This window comes from Heloderma suspectum, chromosome 7 (assembly GCF_057233095.1).
Source record: "Heloderma suspectum isolate Gila_16-S chromosome 7, 16-S_ref, whole genome shotgun sequence".
Taxonomy (NCBI): domain Eukaryota; kingdom Metazoa; phylum Chordata; class Lepidosauria; order Squamata; family Helodermatidae; genus Heloderma; species Heloderma suspectum.
The window spans coordinates 106,089,506-106,107,578 of NC_139464.1; the positions used below are offsets into that span (position 1 = coordinate 106,089,506).

Genomic DNA, 18,073 nt, shown 5'->3' on the forward strand with positions numbered 1-18,073 from the left:
TATACTCAGTAGTAAACCTGTCATCTTCTCCAAGCCCTGACGGGTATCTTGTTCAAAAACACAATTTCCCCAGCAGTCAGGAGACTACCACGTAGCCAGTAGCTCACATGGATGAAAAATCAACCAATTATTCTGGGCTGTCAGTCTAACAAAGAAATAATAGCCACAGCCATTATCAAATTTTTGTCCTTTGTTTTGGGAGCTAGAGTGGGCTTGCCCAGAGACTGTATCACCAAGTGTGTTTTTCTAACACTTTCAGGTTGATGATGGCAATAAAGTCCTTTCAAATCTTGACTTTATCAGTCAGATTTAAGAGCCAACATTTCTTAAGTCTCTTGCATTCTGGCTCTTGGGTACACCCAGTTGCTCTTATCTGACAGATAAGGAATATTGCTATAGCTTTTATTACTGTCAGTTTGTTCTTTTCTATTATGCATTGAGATTAAGAACATAAGATTGCTCAAGAACAGCTTTCATCACTTATATTTTCCCTCATGGAATTACAGAGGGACTGAAATTTGTCCATTACACAACCTTGCCTATGATTCAGGGCAGCTATACTATTGTATACTACTGCAGCTGCTCAGTAGGCCTGCATGGAAATTCCTGAGAGCCCTCTGTTTTAAAAAGCTCCTCTCTGTTTTCAACGTAAAGGAAGACAGCTGCCAAACATGAGTGTTTGCTTCTATTTTCATATAGTCAAATCTACTGTCCTTCCATTTTGCCCATGTCATGTGATTAGTGTGCCCCTCCAAAAGTCATCTGAACAGTTTGGGGCTTGTGTGACAGAATTTAATTAATTTGATTTATTTTTTACTCTTCTATACTGCACAACAGCTGAAACTCTCTGGGTGATGTCTCCCACACCACCCATCACCTGGCTTTCCTATAAGAACTACCCTTAAATCTCATTCGTTAGACTTTTCTCATGGTGATTGGCAGCATGGAAGTCCCCTTGCTCTGAGGTTAACAGAGTTCAGGTTCCACAGAAATGCCCCCTGCAATTGCAGGGTTTGTTTTTTTTAAGGCATAATCCACTCTCCCCGTGTTAGAGCTGAGCAGGAGGCCAAGGCCATTTGGGAGGCAACCAGCTGTCCTGATTGGCCAAAATCTGAGGGAGGACAGGGCAAGGTTGTCATCGGGATGCTGCCTAGTCCAGTATGTATAGCTCAATAGGGTACCCTGGCCATTGTAGTCCATGCATTGCTAACCTCATGTTTAGTTTACTGTAATGCGCTTTAGGTGGGACTACCTTGTGCTTGGTGTGGTGCAGAATGCAGCAGCCAGGATGCTGAGTGGAGTGCCTGGCCTGCACATATTACACTGGTGTTAAAGGAACTGCATTGGCTACCTATTAGCTACTGAGCCAAGTGCAAGGTCTTGGTGTTGGCATATAAAGCCTGACCAACCTGGGGCCAGGTTACCAGGCAGATCGCCTTCCCCAATATAGACTTGTGTGGGCATTAAGATTATCGGAAGAGGCCTTGCTGGTTGTCCCATGAGTGCCATCCTGCAGCAACCAGAAAGCAGGCCTTCTCATCACCCAATTGATGGAATGATCTCCCTCCTGGTATTTGGGTGGCATTAACTGTGTCATGATTTAGGCTCCATTTAAAGACCTATTTCTTTACCCAGGCCTTCCCTCAGTGAATGTGGTGCCCAGTCTGTTTGTTATTATGGTGTTGTGTTGGTTTTTAATGTTTTCATTCTTGGTTTATATAAATGTTTTAGCAATTTAATGTATTTTAATTATATTATAATGTAATTTATAACATATTTTGTGAACCACTTAGAGATATTTTTTAATATTTTAAAAAATTTTCAGCAGTACATAGCTCCATTAAATAAATAATAAAATAATAGCTACGATTTGGAGCTGTTAGCAGCATTGCCTGTTAGCCCAGGCCACTTGAAAGGATACCAACTGGTTTGGGGGCAGCTTGTTTAGGATACCAACACTGAATGACCCAGATGAGGGCCAGAGAAGGAAGGGCCATGACACAGTGGCAGAGCACTTGCTCTGTGTGCAAAAGGGCCCAGGTTCAATCTTCAGCATCTCCAGGTAGGGCAGGAAAAACTCCTGCCTGAAACCCTGGAGAGCCAGTACCAGTCAGCCTTGACAATACTGGGCTAGATGGACCCATGGTCTGACTCAGTATAAGGGAGGACCCACACTTTTCCATCATCTTAAGCAAGGACCTTTGCTGGAGGTCCGGAAGGGGAAAAGGCTTGCCCACAGGTAGATTGCTGACTGTTCACTGGGGGCGATGGGAGTTGTAGTCCAAGACATATGGAGGGCCGGTGTAGTTCCTTTGAACATGGCAGACAAGAGTAGTAGGGGGGAGCAACTTTGAGCTGAACAAGGGGCAGTCGGCTGATGGTAACTTTGCCTGCTTGCTTCTGCTGCTGCCTCTTGGTTTTCTCTCACAACGGGGACAGTTGGTCTTACATGGACTCAGTGGGGGGCAGTCCAGCTGAATTAGCAACAGGTTGTGTGAGAATCTCTTTGGCTCCTGTTCCTGTTTCTCTCTCACACAGAGCAGTTGGCCTTACCTGGGCGGTAAGCGTGAGGGGCAATCCTGCTGCACCTTGAGCAAGTGTATGGTGGTGCTTTCGACCTCCCTCCTGGTCTTACATAGGCTCTGGAGGAAGGGAGGGGACAGTCCAGGAACAGGCATGCAATGGCATCTTTGCCTGCCTCTCTCCCTTTCCAAGTTCCCTCCCACACAGCTGGTGGTTTGACACAGTGGTCACCGTGGGGGGTCTTGTTGGACACCTTGAGCAGCGGTGTGATGACATTTTCACCTTCCTGCCTCCCTTTCCAGGTTCTCTTGAGATGGGAGACCCATTCCCACTCCATCTGACTAGCTTTGTTCTCTTCTTTGAACAAGTGCGTCTGTGACTCACCTGACCCAGAGAGAAAACAGAGGCTATATGGACAGACCCCCCTCGTCAACGGATGTATGAACCTCAGCTGAGTGTTCTGGGCTTCAAGAGTTAATTGATATGGGTTGTGCTCTCAGAAACGCCCTTCGCACCAAATGATGCAAAGTGGTACTACAAAATATCTATTTATTGCTCAAAGAGTATTAGAGAATAACACATCTTTGAAATGATAAAACAAGCATGACACATGACTATATATAATGAAATTAAGATGATTAGAAGCGTAATAGACATTGTGGCTAGCATATTTCTTAATAAAAACAAAGTTCTATTCCTCTTAACCAACAAAGCAGGCATCATTAAGATCTTATAATTACTTATGTGGCAAGCATAGTTGGCAGAGCTTAGGTAATCATGTTCGGTAGGCTTCTTGTTCTCCCAGGATCTCTCTGGGCAATCAGAATAAACTCTTGTTTTTTATAAGCCGTAAGAAGTTTTTCCTGATGTTCAGCTGGAATCTGCCTTAGATCCTGGCCTTCCTCTCTTTGACAACCTTTCAAGGACTTGAAGAGTGCTATCCTATCCTCCTCAGTCTTCTCTTCTCAAGGCTAAACATACCCAGTTCCTTCAGTCTGTCTTCATTGGGCTTTGTTTCCAGTCCCCTGATCATCTTTGCTGCCCTCCTCTGAACCCTCTCCAGCTTGTCTGCATCCTTCTCAAAGTGCGGTGCCCAGAACTGGACACAGTACTCCAGATGAGGCCTAACCAGTGCTGAGTAGAGGGGAACTAGTACTTCCTGGGATTTGGAAGCTATGCTTCTATGAATGCAGCCCAAAATAGCATTTGCCTTTTTTGCAGCCACATCACATTGTTGACTCATATTCAGCTTGTGACCTACAACAATTCCAAGATCCTTCTCGCTTGTAGTGTGGTTGAGCCATGTATGTGTATGTATATACACATGTATGTATTACTTACATCTTGTAAGTGTGCATTTGGTTTCTTTTTCCTAGGTGCAGAACTTGGCATTTATCCCTATTAAATGTCATTCTGTTGTTTTCTGCCCAGCGCTCCAATCTATCAATATCACTTTGAATTTTGTTTCTGTCTTCCAAGGTATTAGCTATCCTGCTCCATTTGGTGTCATCTGCAAATTTGATCAGCATTCCCTGCACCTCCTCCTCCAAGTCATTAATAAAAATGTTGAAGAGCACTGGGCCCAGCACTGAGCCCTGCGGTACCCTGCTCGTTACCTCTCCCCAGTTGGAGAAGATCCCATTGATAAGCACTCTTGAGTCCAATTCTGCAGCCAACTGTGGATCCACCGGATCGTTGTTTCAGCTAGCCCACTTTGAGCTGGTTTGCTCATCAGGATATCATAAATGTATATGTGCTGAAGTCAAGGTATATAATGTTCACAGCATTCCCACAGTCCACAAGGGTGGTCACCTGATCAAAAAATGAGATCAGATTCATCTGGCAGGACTTGTTCTTGACAAATCCATGTAGGCTTCGAGTAATCACTGCATTATTTTCAAGGTGCTTACCGATTGATTGCTTTATCATCTGCTCCAGAATTTTCCCGGTGATTGATGTCAGACTGACTGGTCTGTAGTTCCCAGGTTCCTCCTTTTTACCTTTTTTGAAGACAGGGACAACATTAGCCCTCTTCCAGTCATCTGGCACTTCACCCGTCCTCCATGATTTCTCAAAGAGAATAGACAGTGGTTCTGAGAGTTCTTCTGACAGTTCCTTTATTACTCTAGGATGCAGTTCATCTGGCCCTGGAGATTCGAACTCATTCAAAGTAATTAGGTGTTCCTTGACCATATGCCTATCAATCTCAAGCTGCAATCCTGCTCCTTCAGCCTGTACTTCGCCTTTGGCGCTATTAGAGCTGTTCTCTCCGTTGCGGTGCATGAGCCTTCATCCACTGTTACCCCCAACTTTACATCTCCCTTCCCCGTAGGATCCAGTTTAAAGTCTTTCTGATAAAGTTCTTCATGCTGTGGCCAAACACATTCTTCCCATCCTTTGTGAGGTGCAACCCGTCCCAGTCCATCTTCCGGGAAGTTTAGCCTATGGTCCTAGAATCCAAATCTCTCTCGTCAGCACCACCTTCATTGCCCGTCATTCACCTGGAGTATTTTTCGTTCCCTTTCTATTCCTCTTCTAACTACTGGAAGGATGGGTGAGAAAACTCTCTGGGCCCCAAAGTTCTTGAGTTTCCTTCCCAAAGCTTCAAAGTCTGACGTGATTTCTTTGTAGCTCTGCTTGGCGGTATCATTTGTTCCCACATGGATGAGAAGAAAGGGATACCTGTCAGTGGGCTTTATGAGTGCGGGCAACCCTTCTGTCATGTCTCTAATCCATCCTCCCAGGAGGCAGCATACTTGGTGAGCCCACGGGTCTTCACAACATACTTGGGTTTCGATCTCAGGCAGCAAGGAATCTCCCACTACTACTACTCTTCTCTTCCTGTGGTTGTAGGCCTTGGTTTCATCACCTCTGCTTGACTGACCTTCAGCCTCTTGCTCACTCTCATGCAGGTTCCCCTGTAATTCTTCCTCTGCAGGCTGCCCTCCAGTCTCATCCTCAAGTACCTGGAAACGGTTCCATAGCTCCACTGCTTCCACTGGTACCGAGTGGCTTCTAGTTCTTCTGCTCTTAACTGTCACCCTTTTCCAAGGAGTATCCTCTACTGCATATTTCCTCACCTCAGCATTTCCCTCTTCTGCCTGAGCTTGCTGTTGCTGTTCAAGCTTCTGTTCCTCACTTTGCTGCTGTAGTTCCACCGTTCTGTCCAAGAACTCTTCGTGTTGTCTTATTTCCTGGAGGGTCGACAGTCGCCACTCCAGTCTTCTTTTTCCTCCAGCAGCGTGATCAACTTGCACTTGTTGCAGGTGTAGGCCATGTTGTTCTCAGGCAAGAAAACAAACATTGCACACACCGTGCAGGTCATCACCACTGGAGAGTCTTGTCCGTCCATAGCCTCTTTTCCCTTTTTGTGTCTGGCTTTCTGATTGTTCTAGAGTAGCCTGTGCCTGGTCCTCTACTCACTGGAGGTTAAAAACAGAGTCCCACTGGTATAGAAGTATGTGTTACAAGAAAAATAAATGTTTAAAAAATGTTTTTAAAAATGTTAGGGTCCTCCCCCTTGACCTCCTCTGGCAAACTCCCCTGGCCAACGCCTGTTTGCTCTCCCTTCCCGCTCACTCTGATCGCTCGCTCTCTGGGAGCTTGCTTGCTTGTATAGGCCCTAGACCAGCTGGAGCAGCTTCCTCTGCTCTGCTCTGCTCAGCTAGGAGGCGGGAACCAGGATGTGCTATTATGAATAGCACATCATAGATGCATTCATCTATTCATAGATGAATAGCACATCTATGAAATACAATGAATTCTTATCAACAATGCACGTTACATTTATACTCTTTGACATCCCCCCTTGATAAGATTTACGGTATTGATATTAAAAAGCATTAAAATAGCACTATTTTATAAGATTAATATAGTGTACCTTTAAGAAACATCGCTAGATGGCAGCGTAGCAAAATTTCATTGCTGATCCATTTTTTGAACACTGAAGGAAAAAAATTCTTTTTAAGGCAGATTTTCCTTTAAGATCCATAGAGATTAGAAATTCTAAAATGGTAGCACAAATTCTTCCAGAAGACTTATAGATAAGGCATCTGGAGTTTTCCTGTTGTTGTTGTTGTTTTTTGAATGGTAGAAACACTGTCCTTCCATCCAGACCTGGAGAGAGTCTTTAAAACTTCAACAAGTTAATGAAGTCATCAAGGACCTTCTCATTGTCCACTAGCTGAGGATTAGACACCTTCTCCCCAGAACTATCTGTTGAAACAGGCTCAGGATCTCTAAGAGGCTGTTGGCTATTCTTCACCTTCCACCAAGTCAGCAAAATCAGCTACGAGGAGATCACTCCAGTTTCTGAGATTAAAGCTTGAAGGCCCAAGAACAGATCGTTCAGTGCCGTCATATTCCAGCAAACATTGGTGCAGGTATCCTTCTGGGGGAATCACTGGTGCTGTGTTTGTAGGTTGATTCAAGAAATTTAATCATAGCCTTGCAGATGCTGTAACAAAATACTGGAAAACATTTTTCTTAAAATTCAAAACAAAGCTGCCATAGTTTTGAGAACACATTGAGAGTTCTATGCCAAGTAGTCTATAGACATTCTTCTTTACTCTTTGTAGATAAGAATGTTTTGGGTTTTTTTGGTCTTCCCTTTATTATTGCCAGCAATAACTTAAATAACTATAGAACTTGTGTTAAAACTAAAAAGTTCAACGTTTTTAATCGTTTTACTCTCTTCTTAGGCCGTGTTTGTGGCTTTTCCGTCAATAGTTCACATTGCCTTGAGTCTTTCTCTAGTGTCTTATCAGTTCAGTAACAAACTTTAGAACGCTAGGGTCAGTTGCAAGGAAGTGGTGACACGCATGAGATAAGCTGCTGACCACAGTAGCCTAAATCCTTTAACAATAAGTCAAGTTATTTCTATGTTGCTGAGCTATGATCTTGCATAGTTCAAAGTATTTTGACCTGAGTGGTTACATGACAGGTAGATCATGCTTATATTAATTTATTTAAGAGAGGGTATGTAAAACACAATTACAACAGATTACTGTTTTGCTGGTTGTTACAGTAGCGAGCTAGTCACTTAAATTATTCTTTTAAGTTAAAGTATCTTAAGATTCTTCACAAACTGCATGAAGAGGAAGATTGCATTGCTTCATTGAAATACGTTCTTAACAGCCATGCTTATTAACACACAACTGAGTGTATGAAATATCAAGTTTCATATATTCATAACACAAAATGTGGTATTTGCTTCTTTTTACTTTTTGTAAGGATATAGTAGTCTCTGTCATGAGAATTGAACATTGCAAGATAGTCAAATTTAGTGGTTTTAAAATACTGGACCAATGTTTCTGAATAGGTTGTTTTAAATCTAATAGATCTAATTCACTGTACCTTTATTATTTGTCACAGAAGTAGTGGACAGATCTGTTTGTTTTTCTGTAGAAGGATGCAGTGGTCTCTTCCTTCAAAATCAAACATCCTTCTTTAACATATGATATTTTTATCTGCATTTACCTGTGTGCGGGCGTTAGGTTCTTTTTGCCATTTACACAGTGACTTTCTGACAAATGTATTTTTCTTGAAAATTACCTTGTAACCTCTAGTACATTTCTTTATTATCACATCGTGCATTTCAGACTTTTTATTTATTCAGGCAAATAATTGTGAATCCTAATATGCTTTATTCAGTGATTCAGGTCCAGTAGTCCATAGCTTACCCCCCACCCACCCCAGATCTGAGAGCAGAATAGAGCTATTTTGAAACCTCTGTTTTCTTACTGGAAAACAACACACTACCTATCAGAGGAGTAAAGGTGTGGACATGTAAGGACAAGGCTGGATCTTTGTATTAAAAATAATAACAACAATGGCAGCATATTTTGAAATGCCGTTATTATATACATAGACATGATTCAAATTAAAAAGTAATTAAAAAAATCCACACCTGTTACAAGCTTTAGGTGCCAAAACGAGGCACTTTTTGAAGTAAAAATGTGAGCATTCTGATTCACCAAGCTTGCAAAAATCATAGGGCTAGTTGTTTTAGAATCTTTCTTAATTTTTTGATGCTCTTCCACCATAGTGGTGGTTGCAAGTATTTTTATTTGTTTTAATTTCTGGAGGATGCTGTAGCAACACAAGGTTGCAAGACTGGAGGAATAAACCTGGAGGGCACTAGTTTGACTTCATCAATTGAAATGTTGTGTGACTGTTTACTTGTGTGACTGTTTACAAGACAGTAAGGGTAACAGTGCATCTGAGTCTGATACGGTAAGTACCTGATCAGGTAATTGATATAAAGGTTGAATACAATCCTGTGGCAGAAATTCTTCTAGCATATATTCTCTTGGTTTAGGCTTCCAGGAGAAGGAGAAAAATAATTAGTTTTAGTCAGTCCATGTAGGATCATCTGGACAAAGGGCATTAATGAATCAATTTAAACATACATATTTTTCGTTAATAATAGTAATAATTATATGCTGTTTTGTTAAGAGGAATAGTTGAAATGTTGTTTGTTCCTCTCTGCACCATGAGTAATGAACTATACCAACTAGAAGGACCAACCGGGAGGTATCTGGTAAGCCCTCACATGATAATTTGGTTGTGCCTTCTCAACTATCTGACTTGTTTGCTTGTTCTGTTAATTATGTTATTCTTCTGTGAGCTATTACTGCACTACAAGATTAGTGCTTTTTCTTGCAGGAGTCCTGCTCCCTGCCCCCAATATTTTAACATTCAGAGGGAGCAATCCTATTGGGATAGGCAGCTGCCTCCAAACTTGGAGGTGACCACCTATCCAATGCAGAGTGGGCGGAGCGTGGACGGGATCTTCTCTGTGCTCCGGCCACCCTGCATTACCGGCTAGATTGCTGATTACAGCTGTCTAGCCAGAGCAGTTTGGAGCGGGGGAGGAGGCAGCCAGATGATGCACCATCCCCGCCCCGCCCCTGGAAATGCGGTGAGGCGAGGTGGGGGAGAGGGGAGGTAGTTCCTGAAAACCGAAAAATCCTATGGCCGTCTAGCCGCTGTTTAGCGGCCATAGGATTGCACCCTTAATGGGTTTACTTTTTATTTTTAAACCCATAGTTCTTTCCAAAAGGAAGACTAAAGTTAATTTCATTTACAAAACATTGAGAATTTGTGACATTTAACACAGGTTTATGATTTGGAACATTATTTAAAACAGAGCGTATATCTGTAAGCTCTGAGGTTTCGGTGAAACCTTCACTTTAAGAGGGGTGGGTTTTTTTTAGAATTGCTAAGTGGCGTTATCAGTGGTGCACTTTCTACTGCTTTTGAGTGCTGGATCATGAAGATAAGTTACTTGAGGGTCATTCCATGAGTTAGCCCATTCAACCCATGGAAGGTGTTGTGTCTTATTGGTGAATAGTTGTTGTTGTTTTTGGTCACAGAAACTAGTGCTGTGTATATTTTAGTCATCTGTCCTGCAACTAAAATTTGAATTTAATAAGAACATATTATACTGGTGTCCGCAATATTTCTGGGTAAGTGTATTTTAATTTTGGTGAAAATAAAAATGTGTCTTACATAGCCCCAGTGGTGGGATAGTTTCTTTGCCTCTTTCTTCCTGTTTTATGAAGAAACATTCCTAGTTATTTTTTATTCAAAAATTGTCCTTTTTGCATGTGCCTGTTTTGATAGCAATTTCAAGGAGCAGCTCTTCTTCTACTCCCTTTCACTGAAATGTACTATGGAACATGCTGGAGAACATGAAATATACCATGGGTCAGACCACATGTATTGTGTCGAGAGGCGAGTGTATAACCAAGGGACCCTTCAAGAGCAGCTGCACAAGAAGGAAAAGATGTCTCTGCCTCTTGGTCAGAAGATAGCACATTCTTGTCGGTAGGGCATTTTAGCTATTTTATGCATGGTGGACCTCATTCAATACATTAATTGCCTTGGATCCTGCATTGCCCTTCTGTACACGGAAGGGACTCTGATCCAGTGGAGGTTTCTGCTACCTGGAGTGTGTGTGGGAGGCAACTTCTGTTGATATGCCCTGCAACCCCCAGCACCACCTCCCATACTGTTCTGGAGAGTCCCCCAACCCTCTGGAGCCGATTTTGGGGAAAATGGGACCGCAGGAGGAGGAACTGGGGAAAATCAACTCCCCCTCTTCTGCCAGTGGGAGCATCCTGTGAACAGAGTTCTGCTCACAAGAACTCAGGATCCCAGCTCTTGAATCTGTCACTGAGTCTCTCAAAAGCAAACAAAAATGCAATAGTTTTGCACCACTTTTCAATGGGAATGTAAGAGCCAATCCATACATTCATAAACAATAATGTGGTACATCCCTGCTGGGACTTAGCATTTTAGAACGCAAAGGGAAGATTGCATGATGGTCTCATCTATAGGTTGGATCCAGATTTAGTCAAACTTAGAGTAGACCTACTGAAATCTATGAGAGTTGGATTAATCATGACTAATTTAAATTCCATTGATTTCAGTCTATAAGTTTGACTAAATCTGGATCCTACCTACCTACACACACACACACACACACACATTTTTTTAAAACTCCCATAGCCTCCCTGCATGACAGAAGGAAGGGCCTAATCTACTTCTAATCTGCTAGCTTTCCATTGCCAAATAGGGTTTTTTTTAAATTCTTAATTAAGGGGAGCATGCAAGGACTCAGTCCCTTTCCTACATTCCCATGCAGGCTGTGCCATTTGATTCTTCAGAATGTGTAGTGTGGACCTTCTCTGCTTCCCCAAACTATCACTGTACTGTAAGTTATTTAGGGTATAGGGACCTGACCTCTCATTCTTTGTAAAGTGCCATGTGCATAGATGGAACTATGTAAATACGTGATTATAATAATAGTCTGAAATCATTTAGTTACAAAAAGTTCAAGCTATGTGATTATTGTACTGTGAAGTATTACATTAAGAGAATCTTAGTGTTGAAAGTGACTGAACTAGTTCTCCCTAGTTAATCCTTTGTCCTATAATCTAATATACCTACTGTTATCATTAAGGTGTTTTTCCTAAATTTCCCAAATTTTCCTTAAATTTACCTCCCTCAAGTTTAAACCCATTGCTGCTTGTCCTTCCTACAGTGACAGGGTGAAGAATTGTTTCCCTTGTTCTTTCAAACGTGTGTGTGTGTTTATTGTACACATACATATACATACACACTTGCAAACTTGTCTTGTTAATTTTTCATTTTCTTTCTAGGCTATGATCTCGTTGACACTGACCCTTTCCCCAGCACCATAAATCAACCTTTGAAGGATTCTTGTCCTGACAGAGTAAAAGGGGACTTTGGATCAGTGAGAATTATCATTTAAATGTAAATCCTACCAAAGACAGATTATGTAAAAAGAAAACTGTAATGGAAGGATCCCTGCTCTTACCCAGAATAATCACAGTCTAATTTTAGTTTCTATGTTCTATATTATAAAGGACTTTGCGGGCAGCTCAGGCTTAATAGTCATTTCATCTCTCCAGGGAACCCTGCGAACAGTTGTTCCATGAGGGAAATTAGAGAATTCTTAGCAAACTCACTGAACTACAATTCCCAGGTTTTAATGCAGAGAGTCCCTCATTTAAGGATTTCTCTCTTCCCACTGTAGCTGCCCCTAATCCTATCCCTTCCTAAGCCTCTTTTCCCTTTCACAGCTGCACTGCTAAACTTTGGGATGGGTAGGGAGGGAAGGGAACCCCCAGTGAAATCCTTTGCCATATGCTTCCTCTGGTTTTTCCCATTCAGAACATCCCAGTCCTGCTTTTCTTTCCCCACTCCCAAATAATCCTTCCAAGATAATGGTAGATTAGAGAAGTGGCAGAAGCAGCTGATAACTGTAACCTACTCAGGCAAGTTGTAAGAAAGGAATTACTATGGCTCCAATCCTATACTCGCTTACCTGGAAGCAAGCCACATTGAATACTGTTGGATTTAGGACAGCATTGTAAATCCCATGATTAAGAGCGCAATCCTATGCATGTTTAGATAGAAAAAGCCCTCCAGCTGGCTGGAGTATGCTGGGAGTTGTAGGACTTTTTTCTGTCTAAACGTGCATAGGATTGCGCCCTAACTTAGTCAAAGGCTAAACCTAGTACCACTGGTAAACTAATATATTTTCTATGAAAATCGTATTGTGCATACACACGAAGAATTTACATCTTGCTAGTTTCATTCAGCTGATTTTGCTTTTTTCCTTTTGTATTTTCAGTTGTTCTTCCAAGAAAACAAAATCTGTTCTCTGTAGTTTTTTCCCAATTTTTACATGGCTCCCCTGCTATCCAGTGAAGGAATATTTGCTGGGAGACATTATCTCAGGAATAAGCACTGGGGTCATGCAGCTTCCTCAAGGTTAGTGAAATTTAACTTTTCCTCTTCGTTTTTGGAAGCTTCAGAACAGCCATGCCTGACTTTGGCTTTTCATGACAATGCCATGTAGCTTATGTGGATACATGTAGAAAGCTTAATACTGTATACCAGACCTTAGGTGATCAAATGTCCATTAGGGAGCAAACCTATGCAGATAGGCGGCCATCTCCAAACTGGAAGGTGACCGCCTATCCAATGCATGGTGGGAGGAGCGCGGAGGGGATTCTCTCCTTCACGCTTCAGCTGCTCTGCATTCGCGGCTAGAGGGCTGATTTTGGCTGTCTAGCTGCGGGAAGTTGGAGCGTGGGGTGGGGAGGCCAGATGACACACAGGAGGTGTTGTACCGGCAGTTCCGCACTCCCCGCCCCCGGGAACGCCCCCTTTTGCCCCTCTTTGCGCTGCTGTTACAATCCTGGAGCCCGGAGACGATCTGCCCTGCTACGAGTCAGTGGGAGAAGGGGCAGGGAGGCAGTTCTCCAGGAATCGACCGATCCTATGGTTGTCTAGCTGCTGTCTAGTGACCATAGAACTGCGCCCTAAGTGGAGTTCATACATTCCTCTCATGGGACTGTACCCCCTCAATTTTCATGTGGTGACTCTCTTGTTGGAAGTGCCCCATATGAAAATTGTGTCATGTGTCAAAGTTTTCCACTTCCAACAGAAGGCTAAATTTTCCCTCAGACAACTTTTTAATATAGGCTGCATTTGCACATGGGGCCATCACAAAACAAATGGTTTCCCAGTCAGCCTTGAGAGCAACCTGTATGAGAGCCTGTGTGCTTAATGGCTAGAGCGGTGAGCTTGGCCATGGAAAATCCAGGCTCAAATCCCCGCTTGGATACAAAACTTACACGGTTGCTTTGAGCAAGTTACATGCACTTCTGAGCTCCTTGGAGGAAGGGCAGCATGCAAACATAGCAAAATATGTCTTCTTCAGTAACTATTACAAATAAAAAGAATATTCAGGCTATGGCCTAGTTCTCACTGAGGTGGTAAACTTGTACCTGAGTGTGACCACCAGACTGCAGGTTGAGGCTCACTTGACTGAATACTCCTTGATACCAAAAAATAAAATTCCTACGCATAGAGAACTGGCATGTCAGGGAGAAGGCTAGGTTAAAACATTTGTCCCAAACAAATCAGTTCTCTGTCTTCGTGGATTTTGTTTTCATTTTGGGGGACTGAGGAGCATTCAGTCATGAGACCCCCCACCTGCAGTTGTAAAGTAGTATAACTCAGATGCAGGTGGGATTACCACATCAACAAGCACTTGGCCTATGAATTGAAGGACCACAGAGTGGGAGTGTTTCTGTCACAAATCCAACTATTTTGGCATTTCTAGTGACCCGATGATGAGTTGCTGCACTCACTCTAGAACATTCCAACCCTTCCATTTGTTTCACTGGTAGGAAACGTAGACATTGTGCCGAGTTAGTTTAATCTCCATCCTTTCTAGGATTCATGGTGAATCTTAATGTGGAAAGACTTGATAACACACAGCATTTTACTCAACAATCTTTCCCATCATCAATGTCTGTCTTACTTTAGTTCTCATAGGCAAACAACATACATGATTTAACTGAGTAAATCCTTGAGCAACTGACCCTTGACAGATGTATAGATTTTTCTACACTTTTTCTTCTTGCCATTATTTACTCCTGCTCTCCAAAAGTCCCGAAGTCCGTATGAAATTTGGACTGGTTGTGAGAGGACTTGCAGGAGTAGTTCCTACCTGAACAGCTGGAGGCCTCTGGGCCAAATCAACCCTCCTGTGGACTGGTTTCCCCCCACTTCTGCTAATTCAGAAGCAAGTGGGGTGGGAGGAAATAATTTCAATATAATTTGTTCAGAATCTTGAATTGTTCTCATTAACGTTTTCTGTCTCTCTTTCCTTTTTCTCCCAGGGTTAGCTTATGCATTGCTGGCAGCAGTGCCCCCAGTATTTGGACTGTATTCTTCCTTTTATCCAGTCTTTCTGTACACTTTTTTTGGAACGTCCAGACACATATCAATAGGTAACCTTTTAACACATAAACATTGTTTTATTTAAACATCTGGTAAATAACATGCCCTTTTATCTTAGAAGTGTAATGGGGTGGGCCCCAGGATGAGTACTGTCCAACATTCCATCATTTTACAGGAAGCCTTTTCTAAACGTTGAAGTCCAAATCTGTCATGCATGAGTCTCAGCTGCGTGGGAAACACATAACCCACTCCCATAACCCACATACAGAAATGGCTGCCCTAAAATTAAATCTTGACTTCTTTGACGCAAACTTAACTATATCACCTTGGCCAGCACATTTTAATGCCACTGTTAATTGCTTAAAATTACAATACAATCCCTTTTAATTACCTGTAATCCAGCAGCGTTTCTATAGAAGCCAGGGTAGTATAGTGGTTAAGAGACTGGGTTATAAACCAGTAAGCCCCTACTTCAAATCCTGCCTCAGCAATCAATTCACTAGTTGCCTTAGACAAAACCCTCTCTACCAGCCCCTTTTCTGCAATATGTAGATAATAACATTGCCCTACCTAATAGCTGTTTTGTAGATTATTGAGATATGTGAAGCACTTTGTTTTGTTTTTTTTCCATTTTTTATTTTTACAATGCTGACAAAAGTATATAAAGTATACAAACAAATAATCAGAGCAAATATTATCAACAATTTAAACAATAGAGAGTATAATCAACCATTTACCAACAAAACCAGCAAATATCACAAGGTTCCCAATAACACAAAAGCCTGTGCTATATGTGCAGCACTTTGAACATTCAAATAAATATATATGTAATTAGGAAGGTGATGGGTAGAGCAATGCTAAATCCCTTGGACTGCTGTCTGAGTAGGAGGGGGTTGGATGGGGTGGAGGTGCTTTGAGCACTTGAAAAGGAGTGCCACTGCCAGGGTGGGGGTACATCTGCCCTGGACGCCCCAGTTACGTCTGGGAAAGCTCCACAGGCATAACTGTGGCTCTGGTGGCAGGGCCAGAAACATGGCATTTGTGGGTGGGATGGAGGCGGCCTTGAATCTGTTGGACCCAAAGCCCCTTCATTCGCTGAAGAGGCCTCAGGGTTTCTCCCACCCCCAAGCCTGGAGCTGGCATGAAAAATCCGTCCTTGGGGAAATGAACTACACAGCACTCCAAAAAGGTGAGTCTGCCCCCTCCCCACTCCACTTTGCACATGCACCCCAACCCTGCTGGCAAGAATATGTAGGCTTCTCTAGAATTTCTTGATGAGAGTGATGATAAGCATTTATTCCCCTAAATCCACACTCTTGCAGGAACGTTTGCTGTAATCAGCTTGATGATTGGCGGAGTTGCTGTCAGAGAAGCTCCTGATGAAAAGTTCGCCATTATGGACACCAACTCTACCAATAGCACAGATCTTGAGAACTTTAAGGCTAGAGATGACATGAGGGTGAAAGTAGCTGTTGCAGTTACCTTGCTTTCGGGGATCATGCAGGTAAGATGTTTACAGAAGCTTGATCTAGGAGCACATCTGAATGTTGCTGCCAAACACATACCTGTAAAGAGTTCCAGCTCAGTAAGCCCCACTCAGTACATCCATGCGACCTGAAATGGCACACTCTAATCTTCCCTGACCTAAAATGGCATGGGATGTATCCTTTCTACCAAAATGTTGGAGAAAATAGCTTCAGTCTGTGGGTGGGTGGGGGCTACAGGATGCTGTCCTCAACTGGTAGTGGCCAAGTCACATCATAAACATGGCTGTCTGTACTTTTTTCTTCTTAAAAATAGAGTTCTCTGCCAAAGAAGCACAATATTTTATGACATGAGTAGTTGAATCCTGGGTATAAATTGGGCAAATTAAGCAGAATTGCCTAATTGCTTATTTTGCATAACTTAGGCTGCTTCTGTTAGTCATGGGAGGGACAAAGAATAGGCATAGCCTAATCCCCAGCTCCTGACCACTGTGGCCCCTTTCAGGCCACCTTGATTACAAGTGTCCCATTAGCACGTCACTTGCCTTATGGTAGGAAACCTCTGCCTGCTTTCCTGACACCTTTGCTATTTATGTTTCCCACTTCCCTAGCCATACCCTATTCCCTCCCCACAGCATGCAGATCACATGGGGCTCTGTCCAACATTGTGTGAGCAGACTCCCTCTCGCACAACGGGACTTCCCTTTGCTTCCTCCCACATGCAGCCCCCCCCCCCAAATCTGCAGAGGGTCTCCCAACCCTCCCGAGCAGATTTGGGGGCTGAGGAGGGAAAATCTGCTCTGCCAGTGGTTTCAGTTACACTGGTGGACAGACAGCATTGGATACAACTCACAAACATGAGACCTGGTAGTATTGGCATGCTTCAGCTCTCTGGGCTAGGAGAGGAAGGAGGAGGCCTGCATATTAAGGAAAGGGGAACAAAGTGGTTTTATTGGAGATTAAGTTGTGCTTGATCCGCTGTGTTGAAGATGAGGGGTAATAAGGCAGTAGTTTCTCACGTCCGTGGCTCTTTGACTTAAACTAGAAGGCAGTGGTGATTCCTAGAATGTGACTCTTTTTTCTTTATCTTAGTTGTGTTTAGGACTCCTTCGATTTGGATTTGTAGCCATTTATCTTACTGAGCCCCTGGTACGGGGATTCACCACTGCTGCAGCCGTACACGTCTTTACCTCCCAGTTAAAATATCTGTTTGGGATTAAGACTAAAAGATTTAGTGGACCCCTCTCCTTTCTTTATGTAAGTAATTATATAATGAAGTGACATATGATGGGACCATTCTTTGCTGTTTATAGCCAACTGGGCTTAGAAAGTGCCTAGGCTCACTGTTCATAAAATAAAAATCAGGAGGGACAGAGGGCCTGGCAGGGGACAAGAGCTGTGTCTGTGGGGACTCCAGGCATATATTATAGGCAGCGATATTAATGTCTCAAGGCCACTGTACACATTTGATGGCATATATAGACCTAAGAAACCCAACTATCACATCTGCATCGCAAAACAGTGGTGGGGAAGGGCGGCTGCTTCAACTGCAGGCCCATGGTAGGAAGGATGTGTGCTGAACCTGTTATCTGAAATCCCTCCAGCTGTTTTCCCTCCAGCCATGATTCCCAAGTGCTTATTTACAGGGTCACGTAGAGGAAAGTAGCGGGGGGGGGGATTGCAGGGGAGAAGCGGCAGACACTGCTTAGCCCATTACTTATCTGGCCCTTTTCCATGGCAAATATTACCCCACTAGCTTTGCAGTGGGAAACAACAGC

At 43.0% G+C, this 18,073-nt stretch overlaps 1 protein-coding gene across 5 annotated transcripts in view; it reads left to right on the forward strand.

The window, feature by feature from the left end:
* The window catches only part of SLC26A5 (solute carrier family 26 member 5), a 50,054-nt gene that overhangs the window by 12,553 nt on the left and 19,428 nt on the right, over window positions 1-18,073 (forward strand). Inside the window, exons 1-6 of one of the 5 annotated variants that reach the window (XM_084811476.1) lie at window positions 6,726-6,905; window positions 10,150-10,353; window positions 12,689-12,828; window positions 14,751-14,861; window positions 16,134-16,315; window positions 17,388-17,552. In XM_084811476.1, the coding sequence (XP_084667602.1) occupies window positions 10,199-10,353; window positions 12,689-12,828; window positions 14,751-14,861; window positions 16,134-16,315; window positions 17,388-17,552 (753 nt within the window). In that variant the 5' untranslated portion in view covers window positions 6,726-6,905; window positions 10,150-10,198. Of the gene's footprint in view, window positions 1-6,725; window positions 6,906-8,739; window positions 8,758-9,355; window positions 9,446-9,848; window positions 9,993-10,149; window positions 10,354-12,688; window positions 12,829-14,750; window positions 14,862-16,133; window positions 16,316-17,387; window positions 17,553-18,073 lie in introns of those variants that run through there. The other 4 variants (XM_084811477.1, XM_084811474.1, XM_084811475.1 and 1 more) reach the window with 4 other exon arrangements.